The following is a 25,799-nucleotide window of genomic DNA, read 5'->3' as shown; positions in this document are numbered from 1 at the left end:
AAAAATCGTTAGTCAACAAAATGAAGTCAATCCTGGAAAAAGATTGATGTCTATCAGAAAAAAAAGTATAATCCTTTTCATGCGGATGTGTGTCACGCCAAATGTCTCGCAATTCCAAATCATCCTTCATTTCAAAAAAAGATTTAGGCAATCTGGCATGACACGGAACACGCTTAAAAAAACCAGCCTTATCCATCTGTACGTCCAAAACACCATTCCAATCCCCCATAAAAATAAACGATTTGTAATCCAACTGAGTAAGCTTTGTATGAAGTAAGCTAAAAAAGTCAGCTTGTTGTTGTTGTTGATTAGGAGCATACAGTCCAACTAAAAGCGTTTTTTTACCTTCTAACAAATCTATCATTACGTATCTTCCATGCTTATCTGCTTCAATTAAGTCCGCTGTTAAAGCATTTTTAACATAGACAACCACTCCGTTTTTCTTATTCATTGCAGAGGCGACAAATTGCGTACCCAACCTTAAGTTCAATAAAAACTTTTGGTCCATAGCCCTAATATGCGTTTCTTGCAAGCATATAACATCAATCTTAAATTGTTTTAAATATTGAAAAACTTTCTTTCTCTTCTGAGGCGAGTTTAGTCCATTAACGTTCCAGGTTAGAAATTTAGTCGCCATGCTTGTCATCCCGAAGCAGTTGGAGCACATCTTTAATAGCCCCTCTGTCGCCTTTGGGCCGCACTCCTCCCACTGCCTCGCTGTAAGTACGCTTTGAAATTTCCATAAACCTCTGCTGGTCTTGTTCTTTTATTTGTTTTGCTCTTTTTAAAGCAGCACGCGTCACCCTCAGCTCTCCAACATCAGCCAACGAAGTTATAGTTTGATCCCCTCCAGCACCATTCTCCTCTGTCTGTCCATCTTCTTCTCCAGATCCCTTTGCCGCTTCCAGAAGTGATAGTGGGGTTGCTTTTAAAACATTATTGTAGAAATCACGCGCCTGTGTCACAGTAACCAGACGGTATCTTTTACCTTCATGCATCGCCACCAATCCAACTGGGATCTCCCATCTGAACCTTATGTCACGTTGCTTAAGTTCCTGCACAAGAAATGCAAAGTCCTTTCTTCTCCTTAAAATCTTTGGAGGAATTTCCTTTAAAACCAAAACTTCTTGGTCAGCAACCACTACTTTAGTATCATAGGCGGCTTGAATAACTTCATCTCTAGTTTCTCTCTTTGCAAAATAAACCACCACATCTCTAGGTAGCTTTCTCTGTCTAGCAATCCATGAATTTACACAAGAAACTTTATCCATGCATCCCTTTATTTCAGATGCTGGCTGACCCAATACTGCTTCCAGAGCTTCAGAAAGCAGCTGCTTTAGGTCTTCTTTAATATTTTCTTTTAAGCCTCTGATTCTAACAGCATACTGCATCTGATGAAACTGAACAAGACTCAATTCTCTGTCCATTTTATCTCTTAACTCTTCATTCTCCAATACCTTTACTTCTAATATAGCATTTTTTTGAGTCAAATCTTCCACTTTTTCTTCCAAACCTTGCACACATTCAGCCACACTTTCCACTGTAGACAAAATGTCTACCCTCATTGCACTAAATTTCTCTTCCATCCTCTCTTCTATCCTCTCCTCCATTTTCTCCAATTTCTCCTCCACCTTTGCCAATTTATCACCCAGTGTTTCTAAAATTACCTGGGCATGTTTTTCAAGAGCATCTTGTAAATCCTTCGATGTCAATGCAGCAGGAGGAAGCAAGGCTTGCAACGATGTCTGTTGCACCGGGGAAGTTCCAGCACTCCGAAGAGTTTTTGAGGGAGGTTTAGCCGCCATCTTTTTACCTTTACTTGTTACGCACTTTCACTTTAAGTTTAAAAAGTCCATTAAGCTAGAGAGTAAAAATAAAAGTCCTCTTCACCTTTTCCTCCTGTACCGCTCTGCCTGCTCCTTTTATTCCAGGGTCTTTCCTTCTGGCAGGGGTGGTCGCAAACGCCTGGCTCTGCTCCAAGAATTCCGGAGCAGAGACGCTGAACAGCTGGGAGCAACCCAGGCTACGGGGGAGTTCAATCCTTCAGCCGCCCAAGCTTTAAGCTCAGGCGGCCCCGGAGAACTCAACCCCTACCTGGGGCCTCTCCCCCTCCTCTTCTCCTGAGGAGGGGGCTTCAAATTCACCCGAACAGCTGATCGGCGCTGTTTCGGGTGAAAACAACAAAGCTGAGCAGCGGGCAGCCCGAAACGGCTGTCTCTGGCGCCGCGCCGCCACCGGAAGTCCCAGAATTCTGATAACTTTCTTATGTCTAGTAGTTTAACAAAAAGAAGGACGAGGGGGACATGATAGCAGTGTTCCAATATCTCAGGGGCTGCCCCAAAGAAGAGGGAGTCAAGCTATTCTCCAAAGCACTTGAAGGCAGAACAAGAAGCAACGGATGGAAACTGATTAAGGAGATAAGCAACCTAGAACTAAGGAGAAACTTCCTGACGAGGACAATTAATCCGTGGAACTGCTTGCCTCCAGAAGTTGTGGGTGCTCCAACACTGGAGGTTTTTAAGAAGAGTTTGGACAACTATTTGTCTACAGTGATATAGGATTTCCTGCTTGAGCTGGAGGTTGGACTAGAAGACCTCCAAGGTCCCTTCCAAGTCTGTTATTCTGTTATTCTGATCTTTGTTTCTTTCCATTGTCCTTTTTAATTTTATGGATTTCTCCCTCTCTCAAGCTTTTTACCGTATACTTAATAAGAAAGAAGAGCTGAGTTGACTTCTAATTTCTCCATCATTGAGCACACTCCATGCTTATATTCTACGGAAGTGGGTAGAAGTAACCAGACTTACTCAGCCTTAGCTCAAATTGTCTTGGTAGCTTGTACCAAATCTTCTTCCTACATAACCTTCTCTTTGTGATAAGGGCTAATAATTTCCGGTTTCCTGCTACAAGCCCTTGGGTAAAATACACTTCCCTTTTTTACAGTCAGCTTTCGGACATTATTGCTGCAGGTTGCCTGTCTCTTAGCTTTTAAACAGTTTCAGCTTAAATTATAGGTCATGCAATATGCTATTTATATGTCTGGAAAGTTAATTTGAGGCTTCTTGTATTTTTCCCTGTACTGCTTGTCCACATCTGGAATCAGGGCAGTTGAACCAATTGGCAAATCTCATAATTCCAGATGGAGCTATTACTGTTTTTCAGCTTTTACTAGCATAGCTGAATGCTCTACAAAATATATTTATGAAGTGCCACCCTTGTTACCGATAGCTCAGCGTTGTTGGCCCTTAGCAGTGGTATGAATCTGACACTAGTGGCTTTATCATTAACGGTGTTGCTGAATTGCTGACTAAATTTAAACCAGTCAGTACTGATTTAAAGCTGTATCTCATCTCTCATATATTCTAAATTTAAACCAGTCATTTAAACCTGCATCTCATCTGGCATATAGCAGAGACTATACAGCCAGTGGTTAAAAACTAAGCATTTATTCTTGGATCTCGTAAGAGCCAGTTTGGTGTGGGAGTTAAGCTGCTGGCTTAGAAACCAGGAGACTCTGAGTTCTAGTCTTACCAGGAGAGGGTGAGTTCTAGTCTCTCCTTAGGCATGAAAGCCACCTGGGTGACTTTGGGTCACCCACCAGGAGATGGTGAGTTCTAGTCCCACCTTAGGCATGAAAGCCAGCTGGGTGACTTTGGGTCAGTCACCAGGAGATGATGAGTTCTAGTCCCACCTTAGGCATGAAAGCCACCTGGGTGACTATGGGTCAGTCACCAGGAGATGGTGAGTTCTAGTCCCACCTTAGGCATGAGAGCCAGCTGGGTGACTGGGTCAGTCACCAGGAGACGGTGAGTTCTAGTCTCACCTTAGGCATGAAAGCCAGCTGGGTGGCTTTGGGTCAGTCACCAGGAGATGGTGAGTTCTAGTCCCACCTTAGGCATGAGAGCCAGCTGGGTGACTGGGTCAGTCACCAGGAGACGGTGAGTTCTAGTCTCACCTTAGGCATGAAAGCCAGCTGGGTGGCTTTGGGTCAGTCACCAGGAGATGGTGAGTTCTAGTCCCACCTTAAAGCATGAAAGCCAGCTGGGTGACTGTGGGTCAGTCACCAGGAGATGATGAGTTCTAGTCTCACTTTAGGCATGAAAGCCACCTGGGTGACTTTGGGTCAGTCACTAGGAGACGGTGAGTTCTAGTCCCACCTTAGGCATGAAAGCCGTCTGAATGTCTTTGGGCTAGTTACTCTCTCAGAGATCAGTAAATAAATGATCTTCCATTTTCATTCAGGCTTTGAGGTAAACGAATTTTCTACCTTCCCATTAATGATGGACATCTTCCATGGCGGAGAAGTCTAGTGTTACTTTGGCCAATACCTGTAACTCATTCACCCGCTTTCCCCTTTCTGTGGTTAATTGCCAATAACTAGTTTTAAGGCGGAATTTGAGGGGAGTGGAAGGAATTGATCCAGTTTAAAACTTTGGATCTCGGCACCCACCATTATCCCTGGAAGACCAGCAGGAAGTGGAAGGCAACCGTAAGCGACTTCTGACACCCTACAAAAGGAAATTGCTTAGTTTTATCCCGTATCAGGAACCGCAAGTTGTTTTTAACAGTGGTGCTTTGTTTTGAAATGTTTGCAACAATAGTCTGCGATACTTTTAGATGCTCACTTCTTAAATATCAGTCCACCAAAATTAGTACGTAGTAGTCCCTCTGCTTATTTTCCCTCACAACAACCCTGTGAGGTGGGTTGGGCTTAGCATCGCTTCACCTCAGCTATACCTAAGGGAAAAAAATCCATCCTCCGTAATGTATCCTCACTTTTATGAGCATAAAACTTGTATATATTTCAACACCCAAACACCCACACGTTGATCCATTCAGTTTTGGGAGCTCCTCTATGTCTAAATGATAACGTGGGAAGCAACTGACCAGCTATTCCCAATGTTTTTTTATGCCGTATAAATTAGCCTTTTTCAGAACTGTATATTTTCTGCGTAAAGTAAAAGTGACTATTTTCCTTTCGGAGAAAAGTCGTTCGTGTTGTATAGGGTTGTATCTGCACTTTCGCTGCTGCCATGGTTTTGCTTTTCTTGAACTATAATCTTACATTAAAAAAACCCAAACATAACAAATCCACAATTTAAAATAATAATAATGGTAATAATAATAATAATAGAGTTGGAAGGGACCATAGAGGTCTTCTAGTCCAACCCCCTGCTCAGGCAGGAAACGCTATACCGTTTCAAACGGGTTGTCCAATCTCTTCTTGAAAAAGTCCAGTTTTGGAGCATTCAGAACTTCTGGAGGCAAGCAGTTCCACCGGTTAATTGTCCTCACCGTCAGGAAGTTTCTCCTTAGGTCCAGGTTGCTTCTCTCTTTGGTTAGTTTCCATCCGTTGCTTCTTGTCCTGCCTTCAGGTGCTTTGGAGAATAGCTTGACTCCCTCTTCTTAATGATTGCTAAAATTATAAAATCCATATACACAGTTACTTCTTTAAAACATTGAGAGTTTCAGTCTGTTGAATGTTGGTCTTTTCTGGGACTGAGAAGTGTCAAAGAAATGCCTTCTGTGGAAGCGCCAAGGACTTTAGAAGTGCTGCATCAGACAATCCCTGCTCTCCACTATCTATTGAATCATTATTATCTAATGCACATCTCTGATTAAAACAGCGTTTCGTAATTACCGGATTGTTATTAGTCTGGATTTCTAACAAAACTTAACTGACGTTCTGTTCTGTTTTGTTTTTAAATAGGTACCTATCAGATGAAGGGATTGAGGCTTGCACAAACTCATCTGAAAAAGTCAACATCAACGATATTATCCTGATTGCACTCAATGTAGGTACAGTTTGCGAACTTTTAAAATTTATAATCAGTTTCGCTGATCATTTATTATTTGGAAATACACTAACTAGCTGTAAAAATGAAAATGTTCTAGGGCCCTAGGCTGGTACTATACAGAGTTATTTTATTTTTCCTTTGACAAATATTTATGTCAAAGGACTGTTTCGTATTGTTTCTGTTTCTACCTTCTGGTCTGTCAAATATTGTTTGTAATTAAATATAAAGCTATATTAAGTGAAGAGATACTTCTTAAAGAGGGGAGGAAGGAAGGAAGGAAGGAAGGAAGGAAGGAAGGAAGGAAGGAAGGAAGGAAGGAAGGAAGGAAATGGAAACACAGCCCAAATCTCATTTCTGTTTAGAATTTTTTTTAGAACTACATATTTAAATTTTTCTTGGTCTTTGTAAAGGATAAAGGTTTAAGTATATATTGGTGTACTGCATTTTCGTCTTCCTGTGGTTAAAGTAAAGGTAAAGGTTCCCCCGCACATACGTGCTAGTCGTTTCCAACTCTAGGGGCTGGTGCTCATCTCCGTTTCAAAGCCGAAGAGCCAGCGCTTGTCCGAGGACGTCTCCGTGGTCATGTGGCTGGCATGACTAGATGCCAAAGGCGCACGGAACGCTGTTACCTTCCCACCATAGTGGTCCCTATTTTTCTACTTGCATTTTTTACGTGCTTTCGAACTGCTAGGTGGGCAGAAGCTGGGACGAGTAACAGGCCCTCACTCTGTTACGCGGCACTCGGGATTCGACCCGCCAAACTGCTGACCTTCTGATCGACAAGCTCAGCGTCCTACCCCACTGAGCCACCGCGTCCCTTTTCCTGTGGTTAGTAGGATGCAAATAATAGTCTGTTAGATTGCAAGGTGGTTTCTAGATTAGAGACTATAATTTGCCTAGAACAAGGGTCGTGATACGTCGCGACACGTCACACGACAGGGCGAGTTTGACACTCCTGGCCTAGAATGTCAATAATATTAGGATAAAACTGGTTACACTTTAGCTTTACTTGTCTCATATTGGCCTAGATGTTCACGTCAAAAGTGCTGCTGTCTTTATTAGTAGGGAGTGTGGCTGTAGAATGGGGGCAGCTAAGGCTAACACAGTCCGCAGTTTCTCTATTTGTTTAAAATATTTTGTGGAAGCCTTGCCTGCCCAAAACCACAGCAGCAAAAGACAAAATTTACAGGGCCATCTGCTGACATTCTTGATATCTGGAATATCGGAATGTCGACTGTTAAGGGGAGTAAGCGATTAAAAAAAATGAATTAGCCAGCGAAATGGAAAAAGAGAAAAGTAGAGGCGTTTTTGTAAATTCTCTGAATTTTAAGAGAAACAGAATGTATGCAATACAGCAGAGTAAAGATCTTCTGGAGTGAATTTTATTGATACATGCCTAGAAGTGAAAGTGGTGGTGTCATTATAATTAAATCCATTCTTACATAACAGACGAATGAATATTCGTTTTAAAAGCCTGAGTGGTTTGATTGCTTATGAAGAATATAAGAATCACAAGGCTGATGAGAAGTTCGGAATGTGAAACAGACCATTATTTGATAGTGTCAGAAGTGGGAAAAATGGACTGTGAAGGCAAAGAAAGAAGCTTTAAATAAATAAATAAATAAAAGCCTAGCCTAAAGTAAAATTATTGGAAGAAGAGAAAATCTATTTGAAAAAAAGGTCACAAGATAGATTTCCAAATGCGAAGTGGAACAAGGTGACATGGAATCTGGTAGAACACAGTAAAATAACTATATTACAACTGACGATAAGTATTTGTGTATATGTAGTTATGTACAAACTGAAGTTTTCTTGGTAAAAGAACCAGGTCTGTATATTTTCTACTTTCATATTACTAGCTGTTGCGCATCCCGAATATTGTGTTACCTACTACTTTCTGAACGTTTTCCTTTTAAAAAAATGTTTAGCACTACAACCTACAGAATAAAAGTAACCTTAAAAAAAAGTTAACAAAAAAAGGTTTGCGTTTTTTTAAAAACCAATGATACACTCAAACATTTACAATTTTCTCTCCAGCGTGATGCTTACATAGTTGAAAGTGATCTGTTAGGAGAAAAATAATAATTCATTAAACACCAACCAAGTTTGAATCCATTTCTCCTGCACTGTAAGAATTTTTCAAAGCTCTTCATTGTCAATTTTCCATCTAGAGGGATTTCCTAAACTCTTAAAAAACCATGCATCTTACGTGTTTTTAATTGATCGCTGTTTTTCAGTAGCAAATTTGCAGCTAACGGGACAAACTCAATCTATTTCTGTTGTTGTATTGATTTATAAGGCTTTAGAAATAAGGCAATAAACCCTTCTTGGTTTACAGATTCAAATTTGATCTATAAGTTTAGCTGAAGATTTATTTTATCTTTTTTTATTATTATTATAATACAAGTTTCTTCAGTATTTCTTTCCATCTATTTTTGAAGGGAATATCCATTATTCAAAGCGTATTCCCAACCAAAGACCCTTAAAACCTTCAGAATTGTTTACTGTCTTGTTTTGACAGAAGACAAGGTCGAAATAAGGGGGATATATTTATTAACTTACTGTCACTATGTGGGAAATTAAAAGAGGGGAAGAGCGGTATCCTAAGGTCCTTTCAAGTTCTTTAGTAGTAGTAGTAGTAGTAGTATTCCTCAGTTCAGAATTATCTGAGATACTTTGTCCAATAGATCTCCTCGTATGAGCCAGCAGTGTGCTGCAGCTGCCAAAAAAGCCAACACAGTGCTAGGCTGCATTAACAGAGGGATAGAATCAAGATTGCGTGAAGTACTAATACGACTTTACAATGCCTTGGTAAGGCCACACCTGGAATACTGCATCCAGTTTTGGTCACCACGATGTAAAAAAGTGCTACAACTGTTCTCCTTTATTAACTAAACCAGTAACTGTAAAACAGAAAAACAATCGAATGAAACCTCTGCACATTAATTTTACCTCCATAATTCTTCCCAATGTATCCTCTTCCAGCCAATACAAAAATAAGTTTGAAAGGCTTTATTCTGAATAATAGCCAGGACTAGGCTGAGTATCTGGAAACAGAACGTCGAAGATGTAGAAACTTCAAACTCTGTATTTCTGCTCTTCTGATCTGCTAGCAGAAGAGGCAAAGACAGAGGCACAAGACCCTTTGAGAACTGAGCGGGGTTATACCACTTTAGTGTTAATACCACTTTACAAGGCCTTGGTAAGGCCACACTTGGAATAATGCATCCAGTTTTGGTCACCACGATGTAAAAAAGATGTCGAGACTCTAGAAAGAGTACAGAGAAGAGCAACAAAGATGATTCGGGGACTGAAGGCTAAAACATATAGGGAACAGTTGCTGGAATTGGGTATGTGTAGTTTAATGAAGAGAAGGATGAGGGGGGGCATGATAGCAGTGTTCCAGTATCTCAGGGGTTGCCACAAAGAAGAGGGAGTCAAGCTATTCTCCAAAGCACCTGAAAGCAGGAGAAGAAGCAACGGATGGAAACTAGTCAGAGAGAAGCAACCTAGAACTAAGGAGAAACTTCCTGACAGTTAGAACAACTAACCAGTGGAACAACCTGCCTCCAGAAGCGGTGAATGCTCCAACACTGGAAGTTTTTAAGAAGAGACTGGACAGCCATTTGTCTGAAATGATAGGGTTTCCTGCCTGAGCAGGGGGTTGGACTAGATGACCTCCAAGGTCCCTTCCATCTTTATTATTATGTAAATATTATCTTGCTGACCATCTCCCCTTGTTGTTCTTCCTACATTGTTCTTCCAGTTAGTTGCCGGTTCTGCTTTCTCTGCAGTGTGTTTGCTTACTCTGTAACAGTGAGGTTACCGAGATCTTGGTTTATCAGCCAGCCTATTGCAGATGCTGATTTGGGCTGAGAGACAATGATTGGACTTATTGTCCAATTGTCCATTCCATGCCCACAAGTCTCTTAATCCCAAACCTCAACCACTGCATATACACACGAATCTTCAACTTACGACTGGTCGTTTAGTGACTGTTTGAAGTCATGGCAGACACCCCCCCCCCCCAAAAGAGACTTACAAGCCGGTTGTAAAGTTCCAACATCTGCCCGCAGGGCAGCGTTATTCAGCCACGTGACCACGAATTAATGATGGGACGGTTTTTTGTTTTGTTTTTTGCTTGAAACCGGCTTTTACTTTTGGCTCCCTACAAAAAGCATCCTGTAGCGAACTACAGGTTCGCTTTACAAATCCCCGTTGCTTGCTTTACAACTTCCCAATTCACTTAATAACCCCCAAAAGAAAGGTGGTAAAAATGGGGGGCCAGTCAGGTGGCCCGCTTTACAATCACCACAACTTTAACGGCTGTAATTGTGCAGTTCAGTTACGATACTGAACCAAATAGACAGGAGTTGAACGTTTCATTGTCCTTTTAAACAGTCAATAATGAATCTTAACGGACCCAGTCAGGTGGGTGTTTAAGAGAGAACCAGCATTTAAACTGCAAACACCACATGGGTTGTTATTAAAATTAAAGCCACTGTCTGGAGTCGGATGACTTGCTTGATATTAATGGTAACACTCAAACCCTTATCAAAAAGAAAGGCTATCTGCTCATCAGGCGCTTACGGTTGTGTTTTCATTTTTTAAGAGTTGCAAAAATAATAACAGTACTGGCATTTATAAGATCGTGCGGGCGAAAAACAAAATCATAAACCTACGTCGATCCCTGTGGCCTGTTGCCCTTCTTAAGTGCAAACGTTGATCTCTCTTCTTCGTCGTCTGTGCCTTTGGAAGCAACGTTAGCATTTAATTTTCTTCTCTTTCTTTCAACTTTAGACAGATTTAAGAGCCATCGGCAAGAAATTTCTCCCCAGTGACATCAACGGCGGAAAAGTAGAAAAGGTAAAAAGATTCCCAGTGCTGTCTTTAGTGGGCTTGTGCAAAAGTTTGAAAAACTGCTTTGCTCAACCTGCCCTTCGGCAAGGTATTCCCATGTAGGTTTTTTTTTAAAGATATCTGTGTGTGTGTGTGTTTCTTATACAGGGTTACTGTTTTTCTGCGAAGAACAAAAGTTGTAAAAAAACCCCACAACTCTGCGGACTGTAAAAATACGATTCAGCCACCAGATGGCTGTATTTGATTAAACTTGAAGAAAAAAAAAATAATGTAGAGTTTTTCAGTGACGGTTTTTCTTTTTTATTGTAGAGTTAAAATAGTTCAGGCTGGTCATTTGTGATCATGGGGCGTATAAAAGGAAGGATTTTATCGTTGGGCATATAAAAGGATTTTCCAACAATGTCCTCAAATGGGTTGCACCAATTTAAAGCTAAAACAAGGAAAAGTCTCCCCCCCCCCGATAGGTATTGTTGGATTACTTCGGACACTTTAGATTAGGAAGTTGGATCTTTTCTGCAAATATCTTTTAAAAATCTTAGTTATATGCTTGAAATGTAGGTATGTGGGTTTGTTGGTGGTGTTGTTTTTTGGGTTATATTAAAAGTAAGACCTAATGTTTGTTTTTTTAGCTTTAAGTATTAAGATGATTCTCCCTCCTGCCCCCAGCAGAAATAACTTAAGAGTCCAGCCTATCTAACATGAAAAAGCTTCTTTAAACATGTCTTAAAAAATAGGTATTTGTACGGGTATACTGGTAGTTCCTTGCCTTACAGCCACAGTTGAACCCTGTTGTTAAGTGAGTTTTGACCCATTTTACAACTTTTCTTAGCACAGTTGTGTGAATCGCTGCGGTTGTTAAGTATTGACTTTGCTAGTCGCAAAGGTCGCAAAAGGGGATTGCAAAAGACTCAGAACATTGCAGCCCTCATAATTATGAGTCAGTTACCAAGCCTGTGAATTTTGATGTCATAACTATGAGGATACTGCATTGGTTTACGGTTGCTGAGCATATTCTTCAGACTGCAGTAGAAAGTCCCTTCATTTTCAAAGTCTGTTTGTGTCAGGACCCACCCCAAACCACGTCTTAGGAAGACAAAACTCTTGGAGCCAAATCTAGTCCAAAAAGAATCTTTACTATGACATGCTTGGTTGTAGGAATACAAGACAGGACTTATTATTATTCCACGAACTAAACCCTTATAAAGAGTTCCCGGTTTAACCCCCCTTAACCCCATTTGGTCAGTCCACCATCATTTACCTCGTATCATCCCTCTCGTGGGGAAAAAGGAACTAAGGACCTTTTATGTTTATTGCTCTCTTCCGTGACACAAGCCAGATGCTAGCCCCCACTTTTGTTTCCCCAATTCAAAAGGCTTCTCTTTTCCTTTGAAATGCCTAATACCGGTTCAATACACATCCGTTTCCTCCTCTTCGGGAGATGGCAGAATCTATGGAATAATGTTTTAAACATACATTTATGAATATGATATAAATGGATTCTGACAGTTTGCTTGTGTCGTACAGGGGGACCCTGGCATTTGAAAGCATATACAACAACAACAAAAAACAGAATCTCCATGCATTCACCAATAATTGGACATTTTTTTTATCTCCCGCTTAAGAATCGAGAGAAATTCAGTAGCGCTTTTTATCTTCCTTAGTGTATTAAAGTGACTAAACTAAAGCATAGAAAACTTCCCTGAAGTGATAACACAGTACACAATTGGGTAGTTGTTTCACAGGGGTGTTTCTGTATCTCCTAGATTGTAATCCTTTCTTTGGGTTTTGGTGAACGTAGAGGCATGAAGCAGAAGCAGATAACTTCTGCCTAAAATGATCCACCAGTGCAGAAGTGTTCAAAATTCCAATTAGTAGGCCAAGAATATCTGGGTACCACCTCACAATGCTCAATTAGAAATGGTGGGTGATTTTTTTTAGCTCTAAAGCTATAACGCTGGAGCTTTAAGATTAGGTCGGTGACCTTCCTCATAAAACAACTTAAATGCATTACTTGAAATAGTATAGTAAGAACATGCGCACACGCGCGCGCGCACACACACACACACACCTCTCAGCCTCTCTGCCCCAGCCAGAAACTCAGCATGCCAGGTCTGTAGAAATGTAGATTTGATAATCCTTTCAGAAAAACTGGAGCCAGGAAGCTTGGAGCTGATGGGATTAGAAAGACAAAGATCCCTAGAACCAATAACCCCTCACCCATCCAACACAGGACATAGCCATCGGCCACAGCCCCAGGAAAGCAGGACATGACTTTTAGGATATAATAGGACTAGCCCACCACCATCAGAATACAAAAAGGGCACACTCAGACTCAGGTGTCAAGTTTCCGACGTATGGGCTTTTCAAGTGACTCTGAGGCATTGTTTACCTTAAAAGTCCTTTATTTAGCCTAATACACCGGCAAATGCTTGCTCGAAGGAAGCTGGAATCGGAAATCTCTGCCCCCTTGCACAATATATTAAACACAATTCTCCACCTTTCTAATTTTGTCATTAATCACATTCTCCAATTAATTTAAAGAATTAGTTTCTCTTCTGTTCGACAACCCACCAAGTTCTCATCTTCTTTAATTTCATATGGCCTTGAGGTACAATCTTCCTCCTCCCTCCTCCCAACATTAACCCTATCTCTTAAAGTAATACACAAGTTTAACATATGAAAATAGCTGCTTCTTCATCTCTTGTCAAGCAAGAACATTCGGTGTTAGCAGCGTTGACATCAGGTCAAAGTACATGACACAGGAAATGCAAAACCTCAGACAGGAACAGGTCCAAACACAAAAGCCCAAGAAGGTATAGAAACCTACTATTCCCAGCAACGTGTGGTCAACTGCCCCAGAGCCACATGCTGCTGTGGTTCTGCTCTTCAATAAACTACAACCTCCTTTCTAACGCAGTCTCCATTTGGTTTATTCCCAGCTTGGACTGGACCCTGATGAAGATTTTTCTTTCAACAGTATGAAAATCCTAACTTTGTAATTATAGTAGGCAAAATATTGTAGGAGATGCCCAGGTTGAGCCAGAGGGAGAGGTCAAGAGCGTCATCAGTCTGGCATCCCTTCGCGCCCACAAGGGATCTTAAGTCCAGCCTACCGAGAATCCCGTTGCCTCTTATCTACTGCCTATTTGCTTTGACATATAGTAGCTCAGATTCCTGTAGAGAGCAGAAGCTTGCAATAAAATTTTACATTCTTTTGAACTGCCTGGACTGCCTGATTTTCCCCGCGCTTGACAATTGTGCCCTTACTAGCAAAACAAAACAGCGCCAAAACTGGAGAATGAGTTAGACGAAAGCGTTTTTGCCATTCTAAGCTTGTAAGCCTACTGCTAAGCTTGTAAGCCACCCTGAGTCTTCGGAGAAGGGCGGGATATAAATGTAATAAAAATAAATAAATAAATGCTTATGTTCGTGGGTCTGAGTCGGAACAATTTTTATATGGTTTATTTTTTTCCCCCTTGTCTTCACAGCTAGAAGGCCCCTGTGTGCTGCAGATTCAAAAAATCCGCAATATTGCTGCTCCGAAGGACAATGAAGAATCTTTGGTGGCCCCCAGAATGCTGCGCTTGCAGATGACCGACGGACACACCAGCTGCACGGCAATAGAGTATACTTACATGTCAAAAATAAGGTAAATGGGGCTTATTTGTGCTTTATGATGACTCCTGCAGCTTTTTACACATCAGATCTTTGCAGTGCCGAAGAGTTACCCCTACCAAACAATTATTTGTCGGTATATACTGCCAAGCCTGGCTGCTTATGAAAGTTGAATTTAGGTGCAACAATATCATAATTAAAGTTTCTCCTTCAGGTTTCTTGGATAGCTCAGCGAGGGTTTATGGTACAGGATAGATAGAATTTGGGCCAGAGAGAGAAAACGTTTATAGGTCAGATTTATTGAGCTGTTTGTTGGAATGAGCTGAAGTTCATTACTGATGTGCTATCAATTTTCACTAAAGCCTGCCGAAGGGAAGTAGCGTTCATAATATTTAATTTGCCTGTTTTTTGAACAAAGGCGTTTCCCTGCCGTTATTCGTAAGCTGCTTTTTAGGTAAAAGTAGCGGCAGTTCCTGCTAGAGGCAAATCGGTAGTTCGGTAGCTTTATTACCGATAAAATTACAGCTCACGTCTCAGTTTCCACTTTCCAATTTAATTTTACCGATGCTATGAAAATATACTGCTCAAAAAAAATAAAGGGAACATAAAATAAGACATCTTACTATTAAATACAGTACATTGTGTTTAAGTGTTCCCTTTATTTTTTTGAGCAGTATACTATTAATATATTTACACCCACAGATGAAATAGTTGTTTAAAAAAATGGCTTGCAAGCTTCCAACTCTGTTGGGCTTAAAACCCAAAATATTCCTATTCATTTTACAAAAAAGCTTGGTGTATTTCCCTCGCCCCCTCCCCCCCAGTTGTGGGCTACTTTTGCATAATAATTTCAAGGACATGAATTGTCCCGGCATCACTAGTAACTGCAGAAAAATAGCTCTGCCTACAGGAATCGCTCTGATAAAATTATGCCTATAGAGGTTTGAGTGGTTTAAATTAGGCTTGGGCAAGGGGAAAGGTCCAGACTCTTATTTTTTTGAGATTTAAGTGGGGTTTTAACCTTGTGGGAATTAAGATTTTTTTTTTTTTGGAAATGATGCATTTTTAGCTGAACTGTACCGCTTTCAGACTACCTGTCAATCATCCCAACTTGGTCAATCAGAAGAGAAAGTCGCTCGAATCCATTGTTAGCCAAAAGTACACTTTACTAGAGCTAAATGGTTGCAGAGATGCAAAGCCGGATCCCCAGATTTTTCGCGCCCAAAGCACTTCTCCCTTAGTCCCAACCACCCCCATTGGTTATCTCAAGTGTCCAATCGGATTGGGTGACAGTCCCTGTCTTTGCGGTTTGGGCGGTGCTGGATTCCATAGTGTGACCTGGGAACCGCTGGGCTGGGGGGGAATGGCACGATGGTTAGTTTCAGTTCCTCTCCTACTAACCCCCCCCTTATCTCACCCCACAATTCCCCCCCCCCCCGTGTACAGCAGACTGGTAGCAAGCAAAGCATGGCGTAGTGCGGGTGGCAGTCGTAACACCACCTCCCCACCACGCCTCCGGAGGCTTTTGTGTTTTTTTTTCCCCTCTACAATACCCTGATCATTTACCCACCTATGATCGTATTCTGCAGTAAACAAATTCTGCTTCTGGATATTACTGCGTATTATGGGAAATTTTCTCCCTGGCTTTGTCTGGATACTTCTCAGAGTTAAGCCTGTCTATTACAGTTTGTAAGTTTGGCCAGTTTTCAGAGAATTTCAGCCTGAAGATGAGAGTATGAAGTCAAAAGAAATCCATGATACTTGGGAAGGAGGTATTTGATGAACTCTACTTTCTTTCGATAATAATAATAATAATAATAATAATAATAATAATAATAATAATAATAATAATAATAATAATAATAGCAGCAGCAGCAGCTAAACTAATCCACTGGGCATTGTGTAAAAAGTACGACTTGCCTGTGTCTGAAAAGTCGTGGAAACATAGGGTGGAAAAAGTTGTCAAGAATGAGAGGGTGAAGATCTTGTGGGACTTCCGAATACAGGCAGATCGCCATTTGGAACACAACACACCAGATATCGCAGTAATAGAGAACCGAAGTGTACAGTTGATTGATATCGCTGAACCAGGAGATGCCAGAGTTGAAGACAAAGAAGTGGAAAAAATTAGGAAATACCACAACCTGGCCATCGAAACTGTGCGATTATGGATGAAACATGTAACGGTGACACCCATTGTCATCGGGGCACTGGGAACCATGTCCAAAAACTTTGCAAAAAATACATCAAGAAATTGCAGCTTCCTGCAATAACTCCAGCAAAGCTACAAAAAACTGCGCTACTCGGAACATCTTACATTTTAAGGAGATACCTGGTTCATACCTAGGATGCTGGCAGCAACCCATGTCAACCATTAGTGCCAGTCAATTTGAGTGTTCAGTTGACTGAGGTTCATGTTTAATGAATAAAAGTTTTATGTAATAATAATAATAATAATTAATAATAATAATAATAATAATAATAATAATAATAATAATAATAATAATAATAATAATAATAATACATTTTAAGGAGATACCTGGTTGATACCTAGGATGCTGGTAACAACCCATGTCAACCATTAGTGCCAGTCAGTTTGAGTGTTCAGTTGACTGAGGTTCATGTTTAATGAATAAAAGTTTTATGTAATAATAATAATTAATAATAATAATAATAATAATAATAATAATAATAATAATAATAATAATAATAATAATAATAATAATAAAAAAAAAATAGATGATCTTGTTTTCTGTAGACCTGGGTTTATGGAGGGAGGGCCCGTGCTGTAATTCTCAAGGTCATACCGAAGTCATATTACCTAATATCTTATTGCAACTCTGCTAAGATGGCTGCCTCAGTTTAGGAGCTTGTCTGACCTTCTCTGGTATGAAAAGCTAAGTAGGGTCCAGCAGGATTAATAGTTGGATGGGAGCCCCCCACAACAAAAAACAAACAAACAAAAAAATTTAAATTGTAAACTGAGCTAGAAAGGCATCCTGGAAAAAGGCCCTTCTGAATCCATACCTTCTAGTTGCCAAGAAAGTTCTTTAGGGTGTTAAAGAAAAGGAATTTTTTTTATTTCTCTGAAGAAATTTGCTACCGTCTTATACCTTTTGGATTGTGGCTACAGATGCTGTTCTTCTGTTTCCCTCAATAGGCGTCATTCTTGCCCAAGTTACCGTCCCCTCAACTAGATCTTTAAAATGATTGAGAGTTGATTTTCCTCAATATTCTGTCTATTTTGACGGATGTACTCGGCAGCCGAAAATGATAGATGTTTTGTTTTAGATCTTGTGGCTTGAAATTGTGTTTTCGGTTTCCCGGCTTTGACAATGAACAATGGATACAACTCGATGGAAATTGTACAGCAAGCCATGTTTTCAAAGACTGCTGTCAGAAGAAGGACAGAGATGGATTCTGACACTTCCTGGATAAAGCGGTAGTGATAGCCGACATATTTCCCATGGCTTTCAGCTACCTCGTCAAATACAGACGAGTTATTTTGCTTGCAGAGTGGGCATTATTTTTTTATCAAATTGTTAAAACAACGCAGCGTGGTTTCACCGTGCTGTACACAGCCAGTGTTCGAACTAACAGAGAACGCGTACAAAATAATTCAGACCGTCGCGCTTGAGTCGAATTAGATCAACGTAACTTGAATAATGCCATCTCATCCTAACACTTGTAGATTTATTTATTTTTTTTGTTTTGTTTTTTGCATGTAGTCTGAACACGCCTCCTGGAACAAAAATTAAGCTGCTGGGAATCGTGGAAGTGAAAAATGGCTTTCTCCTTTTGGACGACAGCAACACGGTGGTTCTAGGAGGTGAAGTGGAACATCTGATTGAAAAATGGGAGTTGCAAAGGGTGAGGTAACATGATGCATTTTCCTACCTTAAGCCAAATGTTAGACTCCAGCTATGACTTGTTGGACACATTTAAGGATGTTGTCTTTTTTTTTTTTTGCTTTGTTTTTTTTATGATAGCGACTTGTCATATTTTATCTTCCCCTGGAAAACATTTCCATGGAAGTGGCAGTATTTAAATCTAGATAATTTAGAGTCAGGTCAATTTTATTGGCTTTCCGAAGCATCAGATAAAAAATGCCCGAGGAAATGAAGTAATGTTCATCTCATTCTTCTCTTTATAAACAACAGTTTATAAACAAACAGTTGCTTGTCTCCTCTGAATTATTTCTTGGACATGCCTAGTGGTTTTGCAGTTAGATTCTTTATTTAAATCCTACCTCCTAAGGATTTTCGAAGAGGGGGAAAAAATACACACATACGTTACCAGATGGATGCCAGCGTCGTCTTTTTGGTTATGAGTAATCAGAGCAGGAATAATGAACTTCAGTTAAATTAAATTAAACATTGTTCTTATCCTGTTTACTGTAGAGAGCGGAGAGCAGAATTTCTCAAATTTGGCAACTGTGGACTTCCACCCCTAGAATTCCCCAGCCAGTTTGGAAACTTGAAGTCTGTGGGTCTTAAAATTGCCAAGTTTCAGAAACACCGATAAGGGGAATAGGCTTGATGGACAGAGGGAAGCTCCGTTACCAAGGCAAGAAGCAAGACGATCGTGGCTTGCACTAGCAATAAGAAATAACATTTCCCTCACCACCCAACATAAGGGATAAAAGAGCAAGCACACTCATCGCAAGGTAGCTATTCTAATGGAAGTAGCTTTAGGTCTACACGGTGTTTGTTTTTTTGGTCTGGTCTGTCTCATACATCTTATCTTATACCACTTTACCAATGCCTTGGTAAGGCCACACTTGGAATACTGCTTTGAAGGACCTGAATGAATACACAAGGTGTTGGATCAATGAATGACAAAGGCAGAAACGCTATTGGTCTTGGAACATGTGTTAAAACAACATTTGTGCATTAGTCTCGCACTGTTGTTTTTCTCCCTGAACTGTACACCTTTCTGGTCACAATAAGCCAGGTGACATTCAGTTTTCCTTTTTATCAGGCAGCCCAGCAAGTTATTTTCATTCCTCAGCGGAAGCCCTTGAGCAAATCAGTGGCAAGCGTTTTGCGTGTTGCACACAGGAACTTGTTCTGAGGCACAAAACTAGCCAGAGACCAGTGACAAATCCTTCTTTCAGACCCCAGATTTACTAAGGAAGTAACAAAACTTCATCCCCAAAGATATCCCTTTCCCTGCCTATTATGGGTGGTTCTTGCTTGCAGGATGAATCAAATAATAATGCCATGTGCAGAAACACATCCCACTTGTCAACAAAACATAAAAAAGAGGGGAAGGGAGATTTAAAAATATACAATGATCCCTGAACCATTGGCTAGCAAGCCCCCGGTGTCCCCTGCTCATTAGAGCAGTATTGTGCAAAGTATGAAACATATTCAGTTTTTTGTAGCCTTTCCATAGCAAATCTTGATTATACCTTTGTTTTTAGGGTAAAACTCTGTCTGCCTACCTACGTAACATTATCTATCTATCTATCTATCTATCTATCTATCTATCTATCTATCTATCTGTCTGTCTATATCTGCCTGCCTGCCTATCTACCTACCTATCTACCTACCTATCTACCTACCTACCTATCGTGTTTGTCTATCTATCTATCCTGTCTGTCTATATCTGCCTGCCTGCCTACCTACCTACCTACCTATTGTGTCTGTCTGTCTGTCTGTCTGTCTGTCTCTCTCTCTCTCTCTCTCTCTCTCTCTCATACCTGCCTGCCTGCCCGCCCATCTGTCTGTCTTTTCTTTCTTTCTTTCTTTCTTTCTTTCTTTCTTTCTTTCTTTCTTTCTTTCTTTCTTTCTTTCTTTCTTTCTTTCTTTCTTTCTTTCTTGTCTGTCTATATCTACCTACCTATCATGTGTGTCTGTCTGTTTCTCTCTCTCTCTCTCTCTCTCATACGTGCCTGCCTGCCCGTCTATCCTATCCCATCCCATCCCATCCCATCCCATCCATCCATCATCTATCTGTCTATCTGTCTGTCTGTCTGTCTGTCTGTCTGTCTGTCTGTCTGTCTGTCTGTCTGTCTGTCTATCTATCTATCTATCTATCTATCTATCTATCTATCTATCTATCTATCTATCTATCTATCTTACCTGTCTGTCTGTCTGTCTGTCTGTCTGTCTATCTCTATCTGTGTCTGTCTGTCTCTCTCTCTCTCTCTCCAGTATCTATCCATTCATCCTGCTTATTTTCTTAGAGATAAGGGCAGTCAGCCATGCCATTAAACTCCATTATGGACTAAACAGTCATTTTGCTTTCGTAGGTGTGTGTGTGTGTGTGTGTGTGTGTGTGTGTGTGTGTGTGCGCGCACACACACAGACACACAAATGTGTGTTTTCATTTATTTCAAGCCTTCCTCTGTTTTTAATGGCGATGTGGAAGAGATATCAAGAGTCTTCAGAACAGCATTTAAGCAGTGAGTGAGAAGCTTCCAGCGACAGCATGAAATGATGTGTTGTCAGCAGTGTACAGCAGTGCTATCTGTGTTTGCTACCACTTTCCCCCCTTATCAGTTAATGAAAACTGCTTCATCTTTCAGAGTTTATCCAAACACAACAGAAGTAACATAGGAACAGAAGGAGGACCTCCTCCGTTTCTCCCTTTTGGACAGGTATGATATGTTTTTTTTTGGTCTTGCACATCGTCATTGCCATCTTCAGACTGTGTAGAGCAGGGGTGTCAAACTCAATTTCATTGAGGGCCGCATCAGCATTGCGGTTGCCCTCAGGGGGCCGGGTGGGCGTGGCCTACTGGGTGGGCGTGGCTAGAGTGGGTATGGCCTACTGGGTGGGCGTGGCCAGCTCTACATCGTTCATATCAAGGGTGCCTATGGGGGCCTGGGCAGGAGTGGGACAGATCTGAGGGCCTCTGGCAGAAGGAGGGTCTCTGGGCCAGGGCCAAGGCAGTGGGGGCCGTTCCCTCACTGTTTCCAGGATGCCTTCGTGGGCCGCATGAAACCACTTCGCGGGCCGGATCCGGCCCTCGGGCCTTGTGTTTGACATGTCTGGTGTAGAGCAACAGAACAGAACGGAATTCAATTCTTCTATCGGCCAAGTGTGATAGGACAGCCAAGGAATTTGTCTCCGATGCGTAAGCTCTCAGCGTACATACAAACAAGTGATAAATTATGAGCATAAAAATACAATCATCATAAATCATAAGATAAAAACTCGGGGATAATCATAGGCTGCTAAATAAGCAAACGACACAAATCATAATAGGATACTAAATAAAGGCAAGCAACAGAAATCAGGCAACCAAGTTATAGTCGTAAGAAGCTGAGGAAATAGGTAATGGGAAAGATGAAATGATGAGAAGGATAATAGGTACTCTTCATAACTGAAAGAGTTCGTCTTTTGTGGAGAATAACTTCTCTATATTCCAACAGGTTTTTTCCCCTCCTGCAATATTACATAATTTGAATATTTTTGTTTTGTTTTGAAGCTGACATTTAAAAACCTAGAAGGTTTACAAATTCTTTGCTGAATAAATACGTTTAAGCCAGTACAAGAGAATATTTGTAGCTGTAGCTCAGGGCTGAACTGTGGGATCCTTGGTGCTCTCTAAATCTGGCAGTTTTCTTGCAGGCGTTTCTAGCATCGAGGATGTAACCTAAGTTGGGCAATGAAACGTCTGCAAGAAAAAAAAACAAACCACAAATCCAAGTTCAGAGAGCACCAAGGGCCCCTCAGTCCGTGTAAGCGTTTGTAGCAGCGGGGATGAAGTCAGAAGATGGAAGGTTGGAGAGCTTTACTCACCCTAATGGAGCTTTGCCACCTGCTTTACCTGCTCACTTGGTAGTTAGGGTTGCTACTATCCAAAGTCCAGGATCATGCGCTTTTGTGGCATTTTATCCCTCAGTCCCACCACCTGAGCAGCCTGCGTGCCAGACTGGAAAGTAAAACAAAAAGTGATTAGATACGTTCTGTTACATACCTCCTCATGGGAAAGGGAAAGAAGAAGAAAAAGAAAGAAAGAAAGAAAGAAAGAAAGAAAGAAAGAAAGAAAGAAAGAAAGAGATGAAGGAAAAAAGGGAAGGGAGGGAGGGAGGAAAGAAAGAGTGATTAGATAAAGTTCTATTATATGCTGGATTGGTGAGCCGTGTGGCTAGGGAAAAGAAGAAGGGAAAAGGAAAGAAGAAAGAAAGAAAGAGATGAAGGAAAGAAGGGAAGGGAGGGAGGAAAGAAAGAGAAACCTGAAGGAAGAAGGAAGGAAAGAACGGAAAGAAGGAAGGAAGAGAGGGAGGTATTACAAAGAGTAAATTAAAATCAGTCCATCCCAGTTTGTTATGACTTGTTTCGCTCCATTTTCAATCGTCTGAAACTGCATTTTCCCCCAAAGAGGGAAGGGGTTGGTTTATGGGAAGCTCCTGGGCCCGCATGCTTGCTAGCCACACCCCTGTCAGGAAGACACATTTTGAGAGAAAGGAAGGTGAAATTTCCTGCTCCCTGCCAAGAGCTTCTGAACGCTGATCACAGCATCGGCGCCAGTGCATGGAAATGCTTAGAACAAACCTTTCTTTTTGCCTGCTTTAAAGGGCTAGGTGAAATTCTCCCACCTGCTGGCAATCTTGTAACCGCACTGAGGTTTTTATTTTATTTATTTATTTTAATTCCATTTATATCCCGCCCTTCTCTGAAGACTCAGGGCGGTTTACAAGCTTAGCAGTAGCCTTCATTCTATGTATATGCCTGCTTATTAGGGCTTTCACACACACACCCCCCCAACCGGCATTATTACAAAGTCAGCTTAATTGCCCCCAACAATCTGGGTCCTCATTTTACCTACCTCGGAAGGATGGAAGGCTGAGTCAACCTTGAGCCTGGTGGGATGCGAACCTGCACTCATTGCAGGCAGCTGGTGTTACTTAAGGAGGCATTAGCCCACTGCTCCACCAAGGCTCTTTTTTCCTTCCTCCCTTCCTTCTCAGCCCCTTCTTTTTAGTCTATTGGTTATTATTTCAGCTCGCCGTTTCTAAGCCGATCGCTCTGGCGATAAAATTGATGTAGGGACAATGTAACCTCAGTGCTAACCCTTTTTTTTATTATTATTACGCCGCACAATTCTTTCTTATCACCAGTGCTAGTTCCCCATCACGAACGCGAGGACCCTGTCCTCCATTCCTTCTCTGATTGCCAAAATCTGCTTTGGCAGATGCCAAGGACAGGTCCTGGCTTAGATTCAACTCCCAAGTAAATGATCGTTTTGTTGGTTGGTTTGTTTTTACACACGAAGACTTAAAACACGTTGTAGGTTTATCTCTTGCTTAAATCTGCTTTTGCGTCGCCAGAGATGCGTATCTCAGCTTCAAGTGGACAGCAAGGAGTTGGACCACCGGAAAACCCTGCAGGTCACAAACGTGGCTAAGCCGATGGGCGACAACGACGAATTTGAAAAACAGCGGACCGCTGCTATTGCTGAAGTTGCAAAAAGCAAGGAGGTTAGAACGAATGCCTCTTGTCTTTTTGTTTTGAAACAATACACGAATGATCTCGGGACAGATCTTAACCACTTATGGAAAAGCTGTTTGCTGTGATCCATCAAGAGCAGGCCGTTTTTAAAGTACTGGGCTTAGGATGTTAAGTGTGAATTACTGAAGAAGAAAAAAGCAATCTTGGAATAGACAGACTTTTATTCTGTGTATATCTTAAGAAACATTGGGGTTAAAAGGGTACATGTTTTCTTTAAAAAAAATCTGTGTTACAATTTGGTCTTTGGAAGGGAAAAACCCTAAGAGAAGGTATTCCGAGAATGTATGCTTAAGGCTAATAACACTACCATTAGTGAAGCATTTTGCATTTGATAACGCACAGCATGACGTATCCCGTGTCATAAACTGCTCTGCTGAAAAATTACATGGCATTTCTACGTACGCCTCCAACTTTCCTTCCTACCCTATAAGTCTTATAAATCTTCCCTGAAACCTGAATAGCATTAATACATTTATCACTCTTGAGTATTTGATTTGACCACGGTGACTTGTGTTTAGGAGACTGTGGTATTTGAATGGAAGCTTCTTGATTTGTGTGAGTGGCAACGTTTTACTAGATTCTGTAGGCTAGTTCGGGGGTCCCCAACCCCCGGTCTGTGGACCAGTACCGGTCCGTGGCATTCCAGCAACTGGATCGCACAAACAAGCAAAGCGCAATCCATGAGATGCAGGCAGCACACAAAACCACACACCCTCCGGTCTGCGGAAAAACTTCTCTCCACGGAACTGGTCCCTGGTATCCAAGGTGTCCAAAAGGTTGGGGACCTCTGGGCTAGTGCTATACCAGCTGCACAAATCAGGCCCTATTGGTCCTGTTCCCCACCCAATTGGTACACATTGAGATACAGCTAGTCCTTGATTTAAAAGCATTCATTTAGTAACCGTTCAAAGTTACAATGGCACTGAGAACTGCGACTTAAGATGGTTTCACACTTAAGGACCATTGCAGCATCCCCATGGATGACGTTATCAAAATTCAGATGCTCGGCTGCTGGCGTGTGTCTTCTGGGATCATGTGATCCCCCTTTACGACCTTTTGACAAAAGTCAGCAGAAGAGCCAGATTCCCTTAACAACCATTGTTAACTGCCGTGATTTCGAGCATATTATAAGAGCAGGTATCAGAATAGATAAAATAATTATGTTAGTAAGGTTGAGGGAAATAGCAGAAGGGGAACGAGTGGGCAAGCTGGATGGAAGCGATCAATAAAATTACTGAAATATTATTGAAAGAACTATAGATAAATGGAGAAAGGTCAAGATGGTTAGTATTTGACTGTACAATTGTCTGAAGTCAGATCTGACCTGATGGCAACTAATTATGAGAAAGACAACAAGGGCTCTCAAGGGAAGTATTATGAGATACCAAATTCATATTCTCAGTCAAGAAATGTTACTTCCCTTACAATGCTCATTTAAACCTAAGGCACCGAGGAGCTATTGTGTTGTGATTCCTTGCCAGCCAGTGGATCCGGCAGCTGAGTCTGAGGAATCAGATGAGGAGGAATCAGATGAGGAGTCTGAGGAATCATGAGGAGGAGGGGCCTGCAGTGACATTAGAGTCTGAGGAAGGCTCTGAGGAGCTCCAAGACTTACAGTTGGACAAGGAGCCTGGCCCCTCTACTCGCACTCAGGCTGAGACACAGCTGTGCTGGGAGCCTGAGTTGGACAGTGATGCAGAACAGTTGGGACAAATCCAGGATGCATGAAAGCGCAGGCAAGAGAAGCGAGTAGGACAGAGGAATGCAATGGGGCGGCTCCAAAGGCAAAGGAGAAGGCATTAGGAAGCCACGCCTTGGCTGAATTATAAAAGGGAAGGGGTGGGAGGTGCTGGTTGCCGAAGGCAACCGTTCATGTTGAGGTTTGAGTTTCTGTGGACTGTGTTTGTTTGCCTTGGACATTGACTCAGGTCTGTGAGAATAAAAGGGGTTGTTTTTTTCTTGCGGTTCCTGCCTGTATCTTAGAAGAGGGGTTTCTCCTTGTGAGCATAACAAGGATTCACATAGGCTGGGACAGAACACGCGTGTGCTTGGCTTATAAGTCACT

The 25,799-nt window shown here is 41.4% G+C and overlaps 1 protein-coding gene across 1 annotated transcript in view; it reads left to right on the top strand.

Moving 5' to 3' along the window:
• The window catches only part of TDRD3 (tudor domain containing 3), a gene marked incomplete at its 3' end in the record, with an annotated part of 60,198 nt that overhangs the window by 17,000 nt on the left and 17,399 nt on the right, over positions 1-25,799 (top strand). Inside the window, exons 2-7 of the mRNA XM_083362571.1 lie at positions 5,708-5,792; positions 10,596-10,661; positions 14,144-14,304; positions 17,999-18,140; positions 20,803-20,874; positions 23,554-23,703. Of these exons, the coding sequence (XP_083218697.1) occupies positions 5,708-5,792; positions 10,596-10,661; positions 14,144-14,304; positions 17,999-18,140; positions 20,803-20,874; positions 23,554-23,703 (676 nt within the window). The remainder of the gene's footprint in view (positions 1-5,707; positions 5,793-10,595; positions 10,662-14,143; positions 14,305-17,998; positions 18,141-20,802; positions 20,875-23,553; positions 23,704-25,799) is intronic.

The sequence above is a fragment of the Vipera ursinii genome (assembly GCF_947247035.1).
Source record: "Vipera ursinii genome assembly, chromosome: 4".
Lineage (NCBI taxonomy): Eukaryota > Metazoa > Chordata > Lepidosauria > Squamata > Viperidae > Vipera > Vipera ursinii.
This window is presented reverse-complemented; position numbering and strand designations above follow the sequence as displayed.